The following is a 19,524-nucleotide window of genomic DNA, read 5'->3' as shown; positions in this document are numbered from 1 at the left end:
GCACTCCATCAAACGCTCAAAAGTAGCTGGGGCATTACATAGCCCAAACGGCATGACATTAAACTGCCACAGACCATTTCCTGTGGAGAAAGCCGTCTTTTCCCGATCTTCTGGATGGATTTCCACCTGCCAGTAGCCACTCTTCAAATCCAAAGTCGAAAACCATTGTGCTCCTTCCATTGCATCTAGAGTATCACTGATTCTTGGCAGTGGGTAGCTGTCTTTCTTCGTCACATCATTCAGCCTGCGATAGTCGACACAAAATCGAGTGCTTCCATCCTTCTTTTTGACGAGAACTACCGGTGATGCCCAAGGGCTTTTGGAATTTTCGATTAGCCCGTCTTTCTTCATTGTTGTTATCATTTCTTCAACTTCACCTTGTTTGGCCAAGGGGAGACGTCTTGCTGGTTGACGAATCGGCCTAGCATCTCCTGTATCGTTTCGATGCTGCACCAGTTGTGTTCGGCCGTATTGCCCGCTGGGTGAAGAGAAGATATCAGCATATTCATGAAGAAGTCTTCCCGCAACATTAAGCTGATGTTGACTCAGGTTGTCTGAACTGAGAATTTGTTTCTTTAGTTTCTCCGAGTTCATAGTCATCTGTGTATCCACCTCGTTGATCTTAGTTATTGCGGCCACAGATTCACATTGCCCAACAACTTCTCCTTTCTTAAGCTTGATTGGGTACGGTTTGATGTTAAGTATCCGTACAGGTACCATGTTGTTCTTTGGTGCCACAAGAGTCTTCCCGATGATGATGTTTTCGGAACTTTGCTCAACTTCTGGTTCAACCATGAGGTATCGATGGCTTCCAAAGTTCCCCTTTAACTTGGTCCACACAAAAACTTCTGAAGAAGGAGGCAGGCACATGTCTTCTTTGATGACAGTTCTAATTGTTGTCGAGTTTTCAGTGCCATAGACCATTGGAATCTCTACATTTCTGTATTTCAGGACTTGATTACCTATATCCAAAATGATTCCATGCTCCTTCATGAAGTCGATTCCAATGATGCACTCGTCACATATATCTGCCACCAAAAACACATGTGAAAACTCTAGTTCAGCTACACGGATCGTAAGACGAACTTCTCCGTACACTCTTGCTGCTTCTCCTGTGGCGGTCTTCAGACGGTAGCTGTTGGTGTTATGTAGCCATGTCATCTTCACCAAGTCTCTTCGTACAATAGAGGCGGTGGCACCGGTGTCAATTGTAGCCACGTGTTGTTTGTTGTTTATGGTCGCTTCCACTGTCAGACTTTTGTTGTCTCGTTTAGTCTGTGAGACTTGAATTGTGGTTCTGGAGCCATTGATACCAGAAACCAGCTTCTGCCCCTCGAAGTTGGTTCTTACTCGTTTTCCCGAATGGGAATCAAGATGAGCATGAGTGTTAGTTGTATCGCTTACCTGTTGTTGGGCAATATTCCTGTTTCCACAGTGTTCGCAAGCAGTTCTTCTTGGTGGCAATCTGCACTGCCGCTGGAGATGTCCTGTCTTGTTACAGTTCCAGCATCGAGCAGCTCCGTCTCGCTGGTTTCTTTGGAACGCGAGTTTTTGACAAGAGCATTCCTCCACTGCAACTTCTCTTACCCGATGAACGCCTTGAGAAGCCTGTTCTGCTGCTTCCATAGTCAGTGCAAACGCTAATGCTTCAGGAAGGGAACGTTTTCCAGCTGTTCGAATTGCTCGCTGAAGATTTATATCAGATACAGCACGTACAAAGGCTTCTGTCGCAAACTGATTGATAATGTCGTCTCCTGCTGTCGGATATGCCAGATGAGCCAACCTTTCAATATCTGCTTGAAGTTGTTGCAGAGTTTCTCCTCTTTTCTGGACTCTTGTATTGAGTTGGACGCGGAAGACTTCCTGCATATGGCCATCTCCAAAGCGTTTTTCAATGACCTGGACAAGAGCGTTAAAGTTACCATTCTTTTCTGGTGGTAACGTTTGTAACAACTCGGCAGCAGGACCTCTAAGAGCAAGAGTCAGCGCTATACATTTGTCTTCGTCATCCCAGCCATTTGTTGTGGCAGCTGCCTCAAACTGTTTCTTGTAGATCGACCAAGAACTTTGTCCATCAAAGGTTGGTGGATGCATTTCCTTCTTCTTTAAATACTCACCAGAACTTTCTCGCACCTTAATTTTTCGAACCTTGTCAAGTTCTTCGGTAAAATTTTGCATTTTGACTTCCATTCCTTTCAATTTGTCATCGAATTTTATTTCTACTTTCTCGAGTTTTTCTTCAACTTTCTCGAACTTTTCTTGAGATTGTTTTTCAACACCTTTGATGGAAGCATCAAGAGCAACGAACTTGTTCTCGATAGCATCAAGCTTACCTTCGATGAGGTTTTTCTGTTCATCTAGAAGGTTCTTTTGGGTTTCCAGTTTTTCGAGAAGATTCTGTTGTTCACTCTTTTGCTCGGTACGTTGTGCCTCAATTTTTTCGAGAACACTACTCTGTTGTTTTTCTAATTGTTCTCTCTGTTCCTTGCGTTGTGTCTCTATTTGTTCGAGAAGATTCTTCTGTTCATCCTTTTGTTCTTTACGTTGTTGTTCCATTTGATCTTTCTGTTCTTCAAATTTTGCAAGGAAATGGATGACATATCGGAACTAGTACTTACTCGTTCTTCTATCATTTCAACCTCGAATTGAAATGTATCCAAATCTTCGTTTTTCTGGGTTAAATAATCCTGTAGACGGATAATGAGATCATTTTTTGATCCAGCAGTAGGAAGACCTCGCTTAGTTAATTCCGCCTTCAACTCAGTCAAACTTAACTGATTTAGTGTTTTACCCATTTTAACTTTTCAAAACGCGAGCACTTTTACTTATTTCAAAATGTTTTACACTTTGTTTATTGTTAAAACACACGCGCACTTTTTATTTTATTCGCGAAATTATCTGATTCGCACAAATAAATAAGTTTTATCCCACTTCTGACACCAATGTAATGTTTTATTCCGGGTTCACAATAAAACTTATTTAATTTACACTTATATTTCCGTTCAAATAAGAACACACTTTATTTCAACTTAATTTACTTTTATTAAACAAACACACTTTTAAATCACTTTATTTACTACTAACAATTCGCAACACTTTATTTCACTTTGTACTGTACTCTTTCACTTTCAAGATTAAACTGTCCCCGGTCGGTGTCTACGCTGCCCTTTTATACCGGAATCTCGAGACTCGAGAACGTCCTCGAAGGCTCTCGTCCCTGTCTCTCGAAACTTCCTTTCCAGGAAGGGCATTTCATACTTCCAGTCTAGTGGGATATTTTTAGATGTGTTCACGGTGGGATATTTTTAGATGTGTTCAGTGGGATATTTTAGATGTGTTCAGTGGGATATTTTGAGATGTGTTCAGTGAGATATTTTCTTAACTACTAAAGGTCCGTTCACATTTCTACCTTTGCAGTAGTAGGTAGTGTGTTCAGACTTCTATCTTAAAAGTAGTTCAGTAATTCATCGTTACAGTATTCTCAAATTCAGATGATTTTTTGCGTTCAACGTCAAAAAAAATCTGAACCTAAGTTCAGATGGTGGTTTTTAACACGTAAATTGATTTAATTTCAAATATCTCGATGTCGTTTTTTTGCACAAAATCTATATATAGATAAACAACTGCTAGTAGATGTTTTAGTTAATCTAGTACTATCATTTACTCATGCTCTTCTTCTCAAGTAGATACGATTTGTATTGAATACGTTGAAAGTGCGTTCCATTGAAAATCGCTAGTAAACTACTAGTAGAATTTGCCGTTTGCCACCTCCCAAAGGAACAGGGGTAATTTCACGACGAACAATTTTTATAACAACCTCTGAAGACCTCCTTTCAATAGGTCGCGAGATAATTGCGAAAAACTTTTCACAGATTGAGGAAAAATGACTGAAATGACTGGACTATGGATGTGTTTTTTTGAATCCGTAACAAAAGTGTGAAAACAAAAAGTATTCACGACTTTTATTATTAGGTAGGAAAGTATGAACAGATAAAAGTATTCAAGGAAAAAAGTATGCGCGACAAAAGTTCGAAAAATGGAAAACTATTATTTTGACTGGGTTTTGATCTGGCAATAGTTACAAAGAGAAATGGGAATTTGCGAAAACAAATGTGGTGATGGACAATTCTGAACGGTTATACTCACAACGACCTGCTATCACTTCTTGTAAAGCCAATAAATTTTTAGTTCATTTTGTTATTAAATAAAACTGTTTTCAGGAATGATTTTTGAAAAAAACAGTTTTCCAATTATAACATAAAAAAAGAACAAAGTTCTATGTAAGTCCAATTTTGTTTTCAAAATAGAAAACCGAGTCCAAAAATGTTTTCTCTTATTCGAAAAAGTTAAAAACAAAACTAGTTTTTTTTGTAAGAAAATCTTTTATTTTATCGATGAAAAAAAAATGTTTATCCATTAGGGTGGTTCAATTTTTTTTCATCGATAATAAAATTCCACGAGCAACTGCAGAAGAGCCACCCTAATACAAAAAAAATTAATTTAAACTCATTGTATCAAAAAACAGAATTTAGAAATTTTCTGTTTCATTAAAATTTAAATTCTTCGAAAAATGAAAAAGGTAACATTTTTTGCACCACTCTAATCAATATGTTTGCCTTTCAATTTTTTTTTACAATACATATTTACATTTTTTAACAATAAAAACATCGAATCGAGAGCAAGATAAACTTCTTCGGGAGATCTGCAGCCATACAATTTTGGCTGCGCAATATGCCCGACGGACGTTGACGACATAAATGACGTTCATGAACAGCAGTACTGCAGTTGGACTAAGTTAGTCCCATCGCAGATCTTACTTTATGAACACGACTAACGCAGGCCTAAGTTAGGCAGACGTTTATGAAAACACCCTATACCTACCAAATTAAGTATTTTCTTAAATCGCTAATTGGTATCAACCATGCAGATAGATAAACCAAAAATAAAAGATTTTCTTACAAAAAAAAACTAGTTTTGTTTTTAACTCTTTCGAATAAGACAAAACATTTTTGGATTCGGTTTTCTATTTTGAAAACAAAATTAGAACTTACATAGAACTTTGTTCTTTTTTTATGTTATAACTTGGAAAACTGTTTTTTTTTTTTTCAAAAATCATTCCTGAAAACAGTTTTATTTAATAACAAAATGAATTAAAAATTTATTGGCTTTACAAGAAGTGATAGCAGGTCGTTGTGAGGGGAGCGGTACGATTGATCGCAAACTAAAATCTCTTATAACGAAATCTCGCATTTTTTAAAATTTCACGCAAAGCAAAATTTCGCATTTTTAAAATCTTACATAAGAGAATCTCGTATTTTCAAAATCCCGCAAACCAAAATTTCGCATTTTTAAAAAAAATCTCGCTTCTGCATAAAATTCTCGCTATAACAAAATCTCGCACCACAAAAATCTCGCATTGTAAAAGTCGACAAATTCGATTGAATTAAGTCCCTTTAATCCTTAATCGAGTTGATCTTGAACACTATGAACAACTGAAATTGAAGTCTAATATGCATAATAATAAACTTTTACCTTTTCTATCTTTTTCTCATAAATAAACAACAAAAAATAACAAAAACAAAACACATTCAATTCCCAGGAAAGTCATTTAATTGAAAAATAAATAACTTCAATAGTTAACAAACAAAAAGTAAAGATAATATACATAATTCCATACAAAAACAATAATTTTAAGATAGCGAGAGGTTTTGAGCTACGCTTCGCAAGTAATCAATTTTTGACAGTTGAAGTCGCTTTTTATATATATTTTTTAAAAATGTATTGCGAATAACGGTTTTATTCCTTCGTTCAGCATTTCTATTACATCTCGATTGCTGCAGCTTAAATTTTCCCATAACAATTTCCCTAGAAAGATGGCCGACCAAATTGTAGACACCAATATGCCTTTTATTTACGATGGCATTTAAGCGCCTATGCTAGATTTCCACATTATTTTGGGTTCGTTGAAAGTTTGTTGAAAACGTGTCAACAATAGGTGTGTTTTTTTGTTTATCTATATAGATTTTGTGCAAAAAAACGACATCGAGATTTTTGAAATCAAAACAATTTACGTGTTAAAAACAACAAAAACTTTATCTGTATAGATTTTTGAAAAATCCAGAAAATTATCCAGATTTTACTTTCTCTCGATAAAAACAGTAGTGCCAAGGTAGTTTAATTGTTGTGTTCATACAGAAATATCTGAAAATATTAATAAAAAAAAAAGCGGAGAAAACGAGGTTTGAAAAAAACTCTCATAGAAAAAAATAATCAAAAATTTGTTTGACATGGTTGCATTGAAATGTTAATATCTCGAGATATACGCAATGCACTTTTCAGATAAAAGTCTTAAATGGATCCTGATAAGACTCTTGAACAGATATGTATATAAAATTACCAAAGTTTTTTCGAAAAATTAGAAATAAAAATAAAAAAGTTTTCATATGGCTACCTTCAAACGCTTATAACACAAGAACGACGCAACTAATGTTGATGGTCATGGTCTTAAAATGTTGCTAAGAATATACAGATAATTTTTGGTTTTATGTGAAAAAACAATTTTTTTGAATCCAACATGGATGCCATGGCCATATGAAAATTTTTGTTTGCATCCAACATGGATGTAATGGCCTTCCCACTTCGGAGTTACAATAAAAAAAAAACAAAAGCAAGATTTTTGGCAGACAGCTGCCAAAGTATATGTACAGTGGTGCCAAATGTTTGCATGGATTTCAAAAATCCCGATGTCGTTTTTTTGCACAAAATCTATATAGATAAACAAAAAAACACACTTAATATTCCAGAAACTTGGATAGTAAAGAAGTTGGTTATGCATAGGTAATATCAGACAAACTTATAATCTCGCATTGAAATAAAATATTTATTAATTCGCGCGCGAGTTACAAAGGTACCCATTCCTATGGCCACACCACAGTTGGTACCTATTCAGATACCAATGCCTAAACAATAATCGAATAACCGTAGACTAAACAAAAGATAAGATAAACAGAACAACATCTCATCTCAACATAAACATAATTTAATCCAATATAATTTTCAAAGACAATATTCGGCACCGTAGGTTAAGTGATCAAATGTATCATAGTTCTAAGTGAGTTCTTAATATACCGTCAATAAAGCAAGATCGTCTCGATCTGATTACACGGTGTTACAAAAATGAGGTTTTAAAATATACGCGGGCGGAGACCTATCAGGTTTTGTAGAGCTAGTCGCACTGAATACGAAACGGTATTTGAAAATCCCCTAACACCCCCAAAATCTGGAGTTACGGGCAAAAAACGGTTTTTTGGACCTTCACCCATTGAAAAAATTCTAGCTTCGACAATTGTTTACCCATTTTCGATTTTTTTTACAGTTTCTGATAGAAGATAAATATACCTTTTTAACAATGTATAAAACATGTAACTCGGTTAAACCACTTAGAATTTATAAGATGTCAAAGTTCAAAAATTCAATTTTTTTTGTCATTTGCCGAACTTCGGCATCAATTTAAAGTATATGTTTTCAAAACAACATGCTATTTAAAAAATATATTCTAAAACTATATCTATTTCCCAATTGATCGAGGTATTTTTTATGAAAATCACTTCAAAATTGGCTTAGAAAAAAAAATTTTTCAATTTCAACCCAGATACAGAAATTCGAACTTTTAGGTATAGAACAAAAATGTTGTTTTGGCACGTAGTAGGATAAGTTGGGCGCCAGGATTTGGTGAAGGGTTTTTGTAGAGGAGCTCAATACAAACATTTTTTTCTTTGGGAGGGGGGTCTATCTCCCTCCGTTTAGGTGGGAGGGGCATTTTTCTAAAAAAAAATTATCAAAATAAAAAAAAATTATAAAAAAACAACGGCAACACTTACAGTAATAAATGATACCATTTCCAAAAGGCAAAATTGTGCATTTGATTCTAATTTTTAAATCAATATAATATTACCAATAGTTTTTGAAATAATCGATTTCAAAGTTAAAAATAGGGGAAAAAAATTTTTTAAAACTCATTTTATACTACTTTTGTCCAGACTGTGAATTTTAGTAAAAAAAATTTCTCACACAGAAAACTGCCCCAATTGATTCCTTATCGAACCGTGAAAACTATATGTTTCTATGTCTTCTAGTTTTTGGAAAAATTGAAAAATTATTTTATCAGATTTTTCTTTTTTCAAAATATTTTTTGTTTTTATTTGTTTTTATTTTTCAATTTTATCAAAAACTAGAAGACATAGAAACATATAGTTTTCACTGTTCGATAAGGAATTAATTAAGGCAGTTTTCTGTCTAAGTAATTTATTTACTAAAATTCACAGTCTGGACAAAAATAGTATAAAATGAGTTTTAAAAAATTTTGTTCCCCTATTTTTAACTTTGAAATCGATTATTTCAAAAACTATTGGTAATATTATATTGATTTAAAAATTAGAATCAAATGCACAATTTTGCCTTTTGGAAATGGTATCATTTATTACTGTAAGTGTTGCCGTTGTTTTTTTATAATTTTTTTTTATTTTGATAATTTTTTTTTAGAAAAATGCCCCTCCCACCTAAACGGAGGGAGATAGACCCCCCTCCCAAAGAAAAAAATGTTTGTATTGAGCTCCTCTACAAAAACCATTCACCAAATCCTGGCGCCCAACTTATCCTACTACGTGCCAAAACAACATTTTTGTTCTATACCTAAAAGTTCGAATTTCTGTATCTGGGTTGAAATTGAAAAATTTTTTTTTCTAAGCCAATTTTGAAGTGATTTTCATAAAAAATACCTCGATCAATTGGGAAATAGATATAGTTTTAGAATATATTTTTTAAATAGCATGTTGTTTTGAAAACATATACTTTAAATTGATGCCGAAGTTCGGCAAATGACAAAAAAAATTGAATTTTTGAACTTTGACATCTTATTAATTCTAAGTGGTTTAACCGAGTTACATGTTTTATACATTGTTAAAAAGGTATATTTATCTTCTATCAGAAACTGTAAAAAAATCGAAAATGGGTAAACAATTGTCGAAGCTAGAATTTTTTCAATGGGTGAAGGTCCAAAAAACCGTTTTTTGCCCGTAACTCCAGATTTTGGGGGTGTTAGGGGATTTTCAAATACCGTTTCGTATTCAGTGCGACTAGCTCTACAAAACCTGATAGGTCTCCGCCCGCGTATATTTTGAGTGTTACACCGTGTTATTAATAAAAATTGTGCGTTTTCATTTTAATTCTCCACGTTAGGAGAAGTTTATATATTTTTTAAGATCCCGGAGGATCAGTTACTTAACTCGCGCGAATTAATAAATATTTCATTTCAATGCGAGATTTTAAATTGCGAGATTTTAGTTTGCGAGATTTTAATGTTGCGAGCTTTCGTTAAGCGAGATTTCGATATAAGAGATTTCATAATGCGAGATTTTAAGATGCGATATTTTAAAAACGAGATTTTAAAATGCGGTCAATCGTACCCAACCCGTTGTGAGTATAACCGTTGATTTTTAATAATGTTTTTTCCAAGCTAAGCCATGTTTTTGAAAAGTACCTACCTCTCCCGTCTATACGAAGAGAAATAGAACTCTCCCTCTCCTCTACGAATTTTTTCTTGTCCCAATCCGACCTACGAAAACCCAGAATCTCGAAAACCCAAAATCCCGAAAACCTAGAATCCCGAAAACCCAAAATCCCGAAAACCCAGAATCCCGAAAAACCAAAATCCCGAAACCCAGAATCCCGAATGGGATCCCGAAAAATTATATAAAATTAAAAATTTGTGCAAATTTTTCATTTTATATAATTTTTTGGGATTTCGGTTTCGAAAACAATCCTAAATGTGAAATTGAGTTGTTAATACGTAAAAGACAATATAAGTGTATGATTCCGCTAGTATGTATCTCTTTTTTACATAATTTCATATTCTTATTGTTCTCTCAGCAGTGTTTTGTTATGATTGAATAAAGTTGGAAAAATGGTTGAACTAAAATCAAAAGAATTATGAGTTTTAATATTTAACTTATAATAATTGTATGGTTAAAATGCTTTACAATTGGTTTTCATTTTATGTTTCAGTTAAAATTTCAGTGAAACACAAGTTTTTTAATTTTTCTGTTTTAGTTTCGGAATTTTGGCCTTTCTGGATCTTGGGTTTTCGGGATTTTGGTTTTTCGGGATTCTGGGTTTTCGGGATTTTGGGTTTTCGGGATTCTAGGTTTTCGGGATTTTGGGTTTTCGGGATTCCGGGTTTTCTGGATTTTGGGTTTTTCGGGATTGAGGGTTTTCTGGATTTTGGTCTTTCTGGATTTTGGATTTCGGGATTCTATCCGTCTCCCACCATTAACATTAGTTGCTGCGTTATGTTATATATGTTATGTTATAACTTATGAGCGTTCGAAGTTAGGGATGTTGCGGATATTCGCACCCGCACCCGCAAATGCGGGTTTCCGCATGAATTTGGACATCTGCATCCCGCTTCCGCAATAATCAATGAGGATTTTAATGGTGATGCAAAGAATTTGCGATAAGGAAGAACTGGGCGGAGTGGGCAAATGGCGGGTGCCAATGGGAGTCACGCCGAGTAATGTTGTGTGACGATCCTTTATGGTAAAAAACACAGAAAAAATGCTAAAAGTCTTAATTTTCATAGAGATCTTTCTTTCCAGACAAAAAAAGAACCAATGTGGAGGAAAATCCTCTTCATCGAGAAGACTCTTGACTCTTTTTTCGAATTTTCTTTTGATAACACTGTTTTACAAGGGTTTTGTTGCCGAAACAAAAATATACTTTTATGAAGGTTTTCGGTGTGCTGAACTCGAATCCGAAGTCAGAAACAACTAATCACCTCCTGTTTTTGAGATATTACCGTTAGAAAATGAAAAAAAAAACGTTTTTTTGAGTTCTTCGGATATTATTCTTTTGTATAAGGAAAATTGTTTGAGCATATGAATGAATGAATGAATGAATGTGTTGTGGGGGAAAGTTGCACTGCGACCTTAAAGGTCTATTGTGCCCCCAAATTTGGCTGCAATTAACTACTTACAGTACAGTCTCCAGTTTGATACTTTTTAGGTATTTGATTAACTGGAGTATTTCTATCGACGGTAGATCTTTACTTGTTACCTGGTGCTGGCCCAGGTATCTGTGTCGATTGTGCATTAGTGCTTCACAGTTGCCCAGTATGTGTTCTGGCGTCTCTTCATTATTTGAGCATATTTAGTAACGGTTTCTATAAGAACTGTTTTCCATCTTTCGATACCTGTTTAAATCTTTTCAATATCTTTTGTATTGCCCGAGATATCTTAAACTGAAGTAAGTGGGTTTGGCTTCATATATCATAAAGAAGATAATGACGTTATAAAATTTTTAAAAATACCAAACAACATCGGGCAGTAAAAAAGATATCGGAAAGATTTAAACAGATTTAAAAAGGTGGTAAATAGTTCTTATAATAACTGTTACTACATATGCTCAAACAATTTTCCTTATATAAAAGAAAAAGGTCCGAAGTGCTGCATTTTCTAACGGTAATATTTCAAAAACGGGAGCTGATTAATTTTTTTTTGACTTCGGATTCGAGTACAGCACACCGAAAACCTTCAGAAAAGTATATTTTTTGTTTCGGCAACAAAAAAAAAGTTTAATTTTGTTAACCAGTGTAATCAATCTGTGAGGCGCGTACTATTACACGATGCCTCTTGAGTCAAGGACTCAAATTTGACATTTCTCCTTTGATTTAAAATTTGTTGTTGTTGTATTGCACCAAGAAGTAAAAAGAAATGAGAGGGAATGTTGAAAAAAGAAAAAGTGGAAAAAGAAACGTCAAAAAAGAGTCTCGGACTCACGAGCCACGACTCTCCGGTCGGATAATTTTTTCTTTCATCTTTTTTCTGTTTTGCACTCATTATGTTTAAAAAGAGTCGCGCCTCTTGAGGCTTCATGTAATAGCTGACTAGCTTGTACTTTTTCGCATGTGAAAAAATCTATCGCAACCGCAACATCTCCAGTTGAAGGTAGCTATATTGATTTTTTTTTAAATTAGACCTGGGAACTATTATATTTTTTTTTTCTAATTTTTCTGAAAAGTGCATTGGGTATATCTTGAAATATTGCCATTTCAATGCAATGAGAGCTTGTTTCAAACCTCATTTTCTCCTCCTTTTTTTGCTAAATATTTTTGATATTTCTGTATAGGGTAACGTACCCAGTGACCGACACCCTTCAGGGATAATTTGTGTTTGAAAATTCATAACTGTTAGAACGTTTTAAATCACCGAACAAATAAAACACTTTATCAATCTGTTAAATGATAAGGAATTTGTTTTTATCAAGCAAAATTTTATAAATTGTATTTATTATTATCAAATGAAAAACTGAACAATAAGGAACGTTTTGTTAAATAAATTTTTAAATTGCTTGATTAAAACGGTCTTTTATTTAAAGGACATTTGAACAAGGTAATCTTAACAGGTTATGGGCCCAGGTCTCGTGTGAACTGCATCAGAAGAAAGAATTCAAGAAATTTAAGAAAATTTAAAAATAAAAAAATGGCAAATGAATTCAAGGTCTCAGTCGATAAGCTAGAAGGTCCTAGCGAATGGGCAAAATGGAAATGGCAAATGGGTATGCTTTTCCGTGCGTACGATTTGAAGAATGTCATTTCTGGAGAAAGTCTGTGCCCTGTACTTACATCAGCATCTACTCCCGAAGAGAAGAAGAAACACAACGATTGGCTGAAAGAAGATGCAAAAGCTGCTGGCTTAATTGCTGCATCATTAAGCTCACCGATCGCTGAACTTGTTTTGACATGCGAACATGCAAAGGACATTTGGGATAAGCTATGCGCTCGTTTCGAAAGAAGCAGCATCCAAAGATTAAATATGCTTATAGACAGTTTCTTTCAAGCTAGAAAAGAAGACCAAGAGGACATAAGTGCACACATTGCGAAACTGCAAAATTTGTTTATGGACCTCAATGATGAACTTGCCAAGCATAAAGAAAATACTCTATCTGAGAGGATTCTAAATGGTCGAATCATGTCAACTCTAGGCAAAGAATTTGACAATTTTAGAGATTTGTGGGATACGATTCCTGCAGAAAAGCAAACACTTAATCTGTTAATTGAAAAACTTTGCACTATCGAGACAAGGGAAATTAAGCAAACGAATACGATTTCTAGTGAAAGCGCTGCTTTTGTTGCAAGGCAACAATTCAAGAAGAAGAAGCAACCAGAAAAGAATAGCAGCAAATTAGACCGTGCAAAAATAAAATTTCCATGCAATAAATGCAAAGAGTTAGGGCATTGGGCAGCTGAATGTCCACAAAATAAATCCGTACCAGTACACATCAAGAATTCAAGAAAACAAATTGCTCTGATGGCGTTCTCTCTGAACGCAACGATGAAGAATTTATTAAGACAAAACCAATGGTATTGTGACAGTGGAGCTTCAAGACATATCACACCTAACAAATCGCACTTCGAATCCTACTCGCGATTTGATGAACCTGAAGTAATATGTCTGGGGAAACAGGATGTCACAATGAAGGCATATGGTAAAGGCAACATCAAGATTCAGGCGAGCATTGATGGGGTGTGGGAAGATGCAACTTTGAAGGAAGTATGGTATGTCCCCGATGCATGTGCACAACTTTTCTCAGTAAAGGCTGCAGCTCGAAATGGTTTCACTACAACCATGAATGATAAAATTGTTACAATCAAAGACAGTAACAACGGTGAAGTAGCAGTCAATGGATATCTTGAAAATGAGCTGTATGTTCTAAGTATTCAAGTTGTCAAACCATCGAAAGACGTGCAAGTGTACATGTCAAAAGTTCCAGAAACCCTTCAAGTGTATCATGAACGTTTTGCTCATCAGAATAAGCGTCAAGTGAAGAAAATTCTTGAGAAGATGAACATTAAAGTTTCTGAAAGAGGAGAAGAGTTTTGTGACGGTTGTGCTGTTGGTAAAATGCACCGACTTCCCTTCAATTCAAGATGTGATCGGTCAGTAACTGTTGGAGAGCTTATCCATGCAGATGTTCTTGGGCCGACCGAAACAACATCAGTAGGAGGATCTCGATACTATGTCTGTTTCAAAGATGACTTAAGCAAGTATCGAAGGCTGTTCTTTTTGAAGCACACAAGTCAGGTATGTAAATCTCTTGAAACTTTCCTTAATGAAGCTAGAACCAATGAGCACATAGTCAAGAAATTGAGATGCGATGGTGGTAGGGAGTTTGACAATAAAGAAATTGCTGACTTACTGTCAAAATTCGGCATTGAACAATTTATTAGTCCTCCCTATACGCCACAACAGAATAGCGTCGCAGAAAGAGAAAACCGAACTTTTGTGGAAGCAGCTAGAAGTATGAGAGTTTCCAGCAAGTTACCGAAATGCCTGTGGGCTGAAGCATGTAATACAGCAGCATATGTTTTGAATCATACAGGACCCACACCAATTGAAAACAAGGTTCCGTATGAATTATGGTATGGGAAACAACTCAGATCTCTTAATCATTTTCGTATCTTTGGCTCTGGTTGTTATGTTCACGTACCGAAAGAACAACGAAAGAAATTCGATGAAAAAGCTGTGTATGGAAGAATGGTTGGATATGTGAATGAGAAAAATGGTTATAGAGTTTGGATTCCAAATCAAAAGAAGATTGTATGCAGCCATGACGTTATTTTCAAGCCAAAGGTAGGCTGCAATTCGAAGCCCGAGAAATTCGAAGATGAAATACGAAATGATGATACAAAAATTCAAAAAGAAAAAGAAAAGGTTGAGTTTTTGATCATCAATGAAGGAGAAAGTAATCTAAAAAGATCAGAGGTTGTATCGGATTGTCTTGAAGAAAATGATGCGATTGTTGAAGAACCTATTGAAATTGATCCTGAATCTGAGAATGAAAAAAATGAAGCTGATGGCGCAAAAGTAATTGCAAATGAAGTCTTCAACAGAAGAGAAAGAAGAATGCCAAGCTGGATGACAGAGGCGAGTTTCTGATGTTGGCAGAAGAAGGTAATTTCAACAAAGAACCAAAGTCTTACTGTGAAGCCTTAAAGTCCCCAGAAAGTATGGAATGGCTTTCAGCAATGAAAGAAGAATTATCATCTTTAGAAGAAAATCGAACTTGGGAACTTGTAGAAAGACCCAAAAACTTGAAAACTGTTCAAAATCGATGGGTCTTCCGTGTGAAAAATGCAACAAACGGTGAGAAACCTCGATACAAAGCACGACTTGTTGCAAAAGGGTATGTTCAACAAAAAGGTATTGATTACAATGAAACTTTTGGTCCTGTAGCACGTTACGACACAGTCCGCATGCTTTTAGCTTTAGCTGCATCGAGATGATTAAAAATGCAGCAGTTTGATGTCAAAACAGCATTTTTATATGGTTCTCTTGAGGAGGAAGTTTACTTGGAGCAGCCTGAAGGTTTTCAAGATGGAACTGGAAGAGTAAGTATGTCGTTTAAAAGGGAGTTTGTATGGACTCAAACAAGCCCCTCGTTGTTGGCATAAACGTTTCCTAAGTTTCATGGAAAAGCCGGGTTTGAAGAACAGTAAAGCGATCCATGCTTATTTTATCGCAACGAAGAAGAAAAAGTTTTGTATGTAGCGATTTACGTTGACGATGGACGAAGAAGAAGAAATTCAACATTTTATTCATGAACTTAAAAATGAATTTAAAATAACTATTGGTACTCTTGATAACTTTCTTGGCATGAAGATTAAAATTACAAGCGATGGTTCAATTAACTTAAGCCAAGAAAATTATACAGAAAGAATTTTGGAACGCTTCAAAATGGGTGAATGTAATCCAGTTACGACTCCAGTGAGTCGGGAGGAAGAAAATTCATCAAAATTTAAAGAAGTTGAGGAGCAAGTTCCTTACAGAGAAGTTGTTGGGAGCTTGATGTATTTGGCAACAGCATCAAGACCTGACATTGCCTTTGCGGTAAGTTCTGCTGCAAGAAGAATGGAAAATCCTACCAAAGATGACTGGAATAGCGTTAAACGTATTTTTCGTTATCTCCGTGGTACAAGCAAGTAATTCATAAGATACCACAGCAAAAACAAACAAAAGCTAGAAATATTTAGTGATGCTGATTTTGTGGGTGATCTTAAAACCAGAAGATCAACTAGTGGTGTAATTGCAATGTTTGCTGGTGGGCCTGTTTCATGGACAAGTCAACTTCAACGTACAGTAGCCTTATCAACAACTGAATCTGAGATTATGGCTGCAAGTGAAGGTGCTAAGGAAGCTATGTGGCTTAAACATCTTTTGCAAGAACTTCTTGGGCAAAAAGAACCGGCACCAACATTACATATTGATAATGCAAGTGCTGTTAAATTGGGAAAGAATCCAGAATTTCATAAAAGATCAAAGCATATTGAAGTTCGCCATTTTTATGTTCGAGAGCGTTTTCTTGAAGGTGAAATACAATTGGAACATATTCCAGGATCTGATCAACTAGCAGATTTGCTTACAAAACCTCTTGAGCGTGTTCGACTTCAGATGCTACGTAAGAAAATAGGTATTGACCAATAGTTTTTTATATTTTTTGTTTGGTGTTTTTGGAGGAAGTGTTAGAACGTTTTAAATCACCGAACAAATAAAACACTTTATCAATCTGTTAAATGATAAGGAATTTGTTTTTATCAAGCAAAATTTTATAAATTGTATTTATTATTATCAAATGAAAAACTGAACAATAAGGAACGTTTTGTTAAATAAATTTTTAAATTGCTTGATTAAAACGGTCTTTCATTTAAAGGACATTTGAACAAGGTAATCTTAACAATAACTTTCCCTACACTGCTTCAATTTTAATAATATAAATGGTTAATTTAACTATAAGAAATGGTTTTTAAATATAATGAAAGCATAAATAATTTAGTAATTCCTTAAAAATATCAAAATTAAAAATGTAATACCTTACCGGTTTTTTAGTTACCGACACCATTTTTTCAGTAGTGCACACCCGATTTTTTTAATAATGGACACCCATATCTAAGCTGCATTTACACTCTTGGTTTTATCGCCGGTGTGTAAGATGTCCGTTTTTGAATTGGAACCGAACAACAAGACGGTTTTACTACTGACATTCTCTCGTTGTACGGTGTTAGTTCAAGAAGGAACATCGTTCACCGGCGATAAAACTGAGAGTGTAAATGCAGCTAAGCATTCACCTACATTTAATGCACTTTGCAGATCTTCGTCTTTGTTTTGCTTATGTTTTGGCCTTTTTAAATAATAGCCTGAAATGTCGACGCCGACGAACACTCAAGTACTTGAAAATACTGTTTAAACCTAGCCTAAGTTCAAGGCATAACAAAACTCAATTTTCAATCAGTAAAAAAATTTAGGGACAGGTAGATTAAAAGCAAAAATGGAATTATAAAATAAAAGTCGAATGAAAACTCCGATGGTGAAAATTTTATCATTTCATTTTTTCGCAGAACCAGAATAAGGACCCAGACAAAATGTTACATGCCTTAAAATTAAAAAGAAAGATTTAGGAACACAAAGAAGATTTGACCTTAAACTTGAAGGTGGAAGTTTTCTTTGTAAATTAAAAGCTAGTATGTGTGAGCTTAAGGGAAATAAAAATAGGCAAACAAGGGCTAAGTTTTTAGCGTGTGCATGAAAATGATTGTCAAACAATACACACACCTTGCATAAATCGAATGAATCGTTTTCAGATTCCTTTCACACTTTTTTAAAGTAATTTTACACAGTCGAAAGGAAACCCACTTTATAAACATATTTAAAAGCGCTACGCGATGCTTTTAATCTTTTTTTTTTTACACGGTGAACTGTAAACTAGGCCTTAGGAGCAAACAAAAAGTGGTTTGAAAATAGTTGGGCCTATTCGGCGAGATCTTTTATACTGCTATTCTGCAGAAAAAGAACGGTGTCCATTACTAATATCATCAAAAGTGTCTAATTGCGCCAGTTATGGACACCAGTGTCGGTCACTGAATTTCGTTGAACATTATATTCTAGTTATGAACACCCCACGTAAAATTAAATTATGTTATTATTTTTGTAATAACTTAAATTGAAATAGATCTACAAAGCAATTCTCTAACAAAATATTCGATTTTAATTTTTGTACCATATACAGATATATTGTTTAAACAATGATTTGTACTTACGTCTTTCTTAAGAATTTCTCAAGTTTCATGCACTTCACAGAGGTTCGAAACTTGCCCCTTTTATTACAACAAAACCAATCACTACCAACTATGAAGTAAAGTGTTTTCTGATGGAATATACATGCCTGAACGCGTTAAAAATAGTTTTCGTACGCTACACCTTAACAAAACCTTAAGAAAACGGAAAAACTGTGCCAAGTGTCGGTAACTGGCAAGGGTGTCGGTCACTGGGTAGTTTACCCTAGATATCGATGTTACAACAATTTAAGTATCTTGGCATTACTCTTGTTGTAGAGACAAAAGGAAACTCCGGATAACACAGCCACACAAAAAAAAATAAAAGTTCTGACCTGGGGTTGCAACTAGGTTTTTCAAATAGTTTTTGGGTCACTGAAACCGAATCCGAGGTCCGTTTTGCTCCATAACGTCGGGTTTTCGAGATAACCTCAAAAAATGTCACAAAAAAAAAAATTTTGTTTCTTTCATCTGGATGTGCGAATATGTTAATCATATAGTTTTTGGATCGCTGAATCCAGATTCGAAGTCAATTTCGTCCTATCACGTCAGGTTTCTGAGGGGAGCGTATCGGAATCCCGCTTTTTAAAATCCCGTTTTTCGAAAGTCCCGAAAAAAAAAGTTTCAAAATCCCGTTTACTAAAATACCGCTTTTTTAAATCCCATTTTCTGAAATCCCGCATTTAAAAATCCCATCAAATCCCGAAAATCCCGATTATTTTACAAAATAGATGCTTAATTCACAAATAAAAAAATCATGAGAAATAGACAAAAAATTAGTAAAACTGATTTTTTGTGTTGTAAATCCCACACAATATGTACCTTCAACACATGAAAACGGTATTTCTATTATAAAAATATAAAATGACTAAAGCCTTAAATTGAGTTCACAAGTAAAAGAAATGTCATTTATTTAAATATCAAAATTGTTGAAATGCATCCAAATATAAGATGAAATATATTTAAATGAAATTTCTTTTGATTATGTAGTGTGTACTTAATTTAAGGTGTTGTGGTCATTTTATGTTATTATTAATCTATGGGATTATAACTATTTGATTGTTCTTCTTCTTCTGAAACTTTAAAGTAAATATTAGTTTTTTAATTGATTTCTTTTAAGTATCACATTCCTTACTTTTTCTTATTTTTTTTATATACCTATTATATTTTTTGTTAAAGGTTTTAATTAAATGCGTTTAGAACAATCTCTCATTTTTAATTGAATTAGTATCCCAATTTTGCAAGCAAAACTAGTTGTTTTATTTAAAAAAATCGCGCGATTTTTTAAAATAAAACAATTAGTTTTGCTTGCAAAATCGGGATGATAAAAATCGGGATTTTAAAAAGCCGGATTATAAAAAGCG

The 19,524-nt window shown here is 34.6% G+C and overlaps 1 protein-coding gene across 1 annotated transcript; it reads left to right on the top strand.

The window, feature by feature from the left end:
- The first annotated feature begins 14,989 nt into the window (after positions 1-14,989).
- Positions 14,990-15,337, top strand: LOC129921122 (uncharacterized). The gene has a single exon (XM_056002812.1). The coding sequence runs from the start codon at positions 14,990-14,992 to the stop codon at positions 15,335-15,337; it is 348 nt and encodes a 115-aa protein (XP_055858787.1).
- Positions 15,338-19,524: the final 4,187 nt, after the last annotated feature.

This window comes from Episyrphus balteatus, chromosome 1 (genome assembly GCF_945859705.1).
Source record: "Episyrphus balteatus chromosome 1, idEpiBalt1.1, whole genome shotgun sequence".
In the NCBI taxonomy this organism is placed as follows: domain Eukaryota; kingdom Metazoa; phylum Arthropoda; class Insecta; order Diptera; family Syrphidae; genus Episyrphus; species Episyrphus balteatus.
This window is presented reverse-complemented; position numbering and strand designations above follow the sequence as displayed.

Coding starts and splice junctions, on each gene's coding strand:
- LOC129921122 (XM_056002812.1), top strand. CDS start 14,990: ATGTTGGCAGAAGAAGGTAATTTCAACAAAGAACCAAAGTCTTACTGT.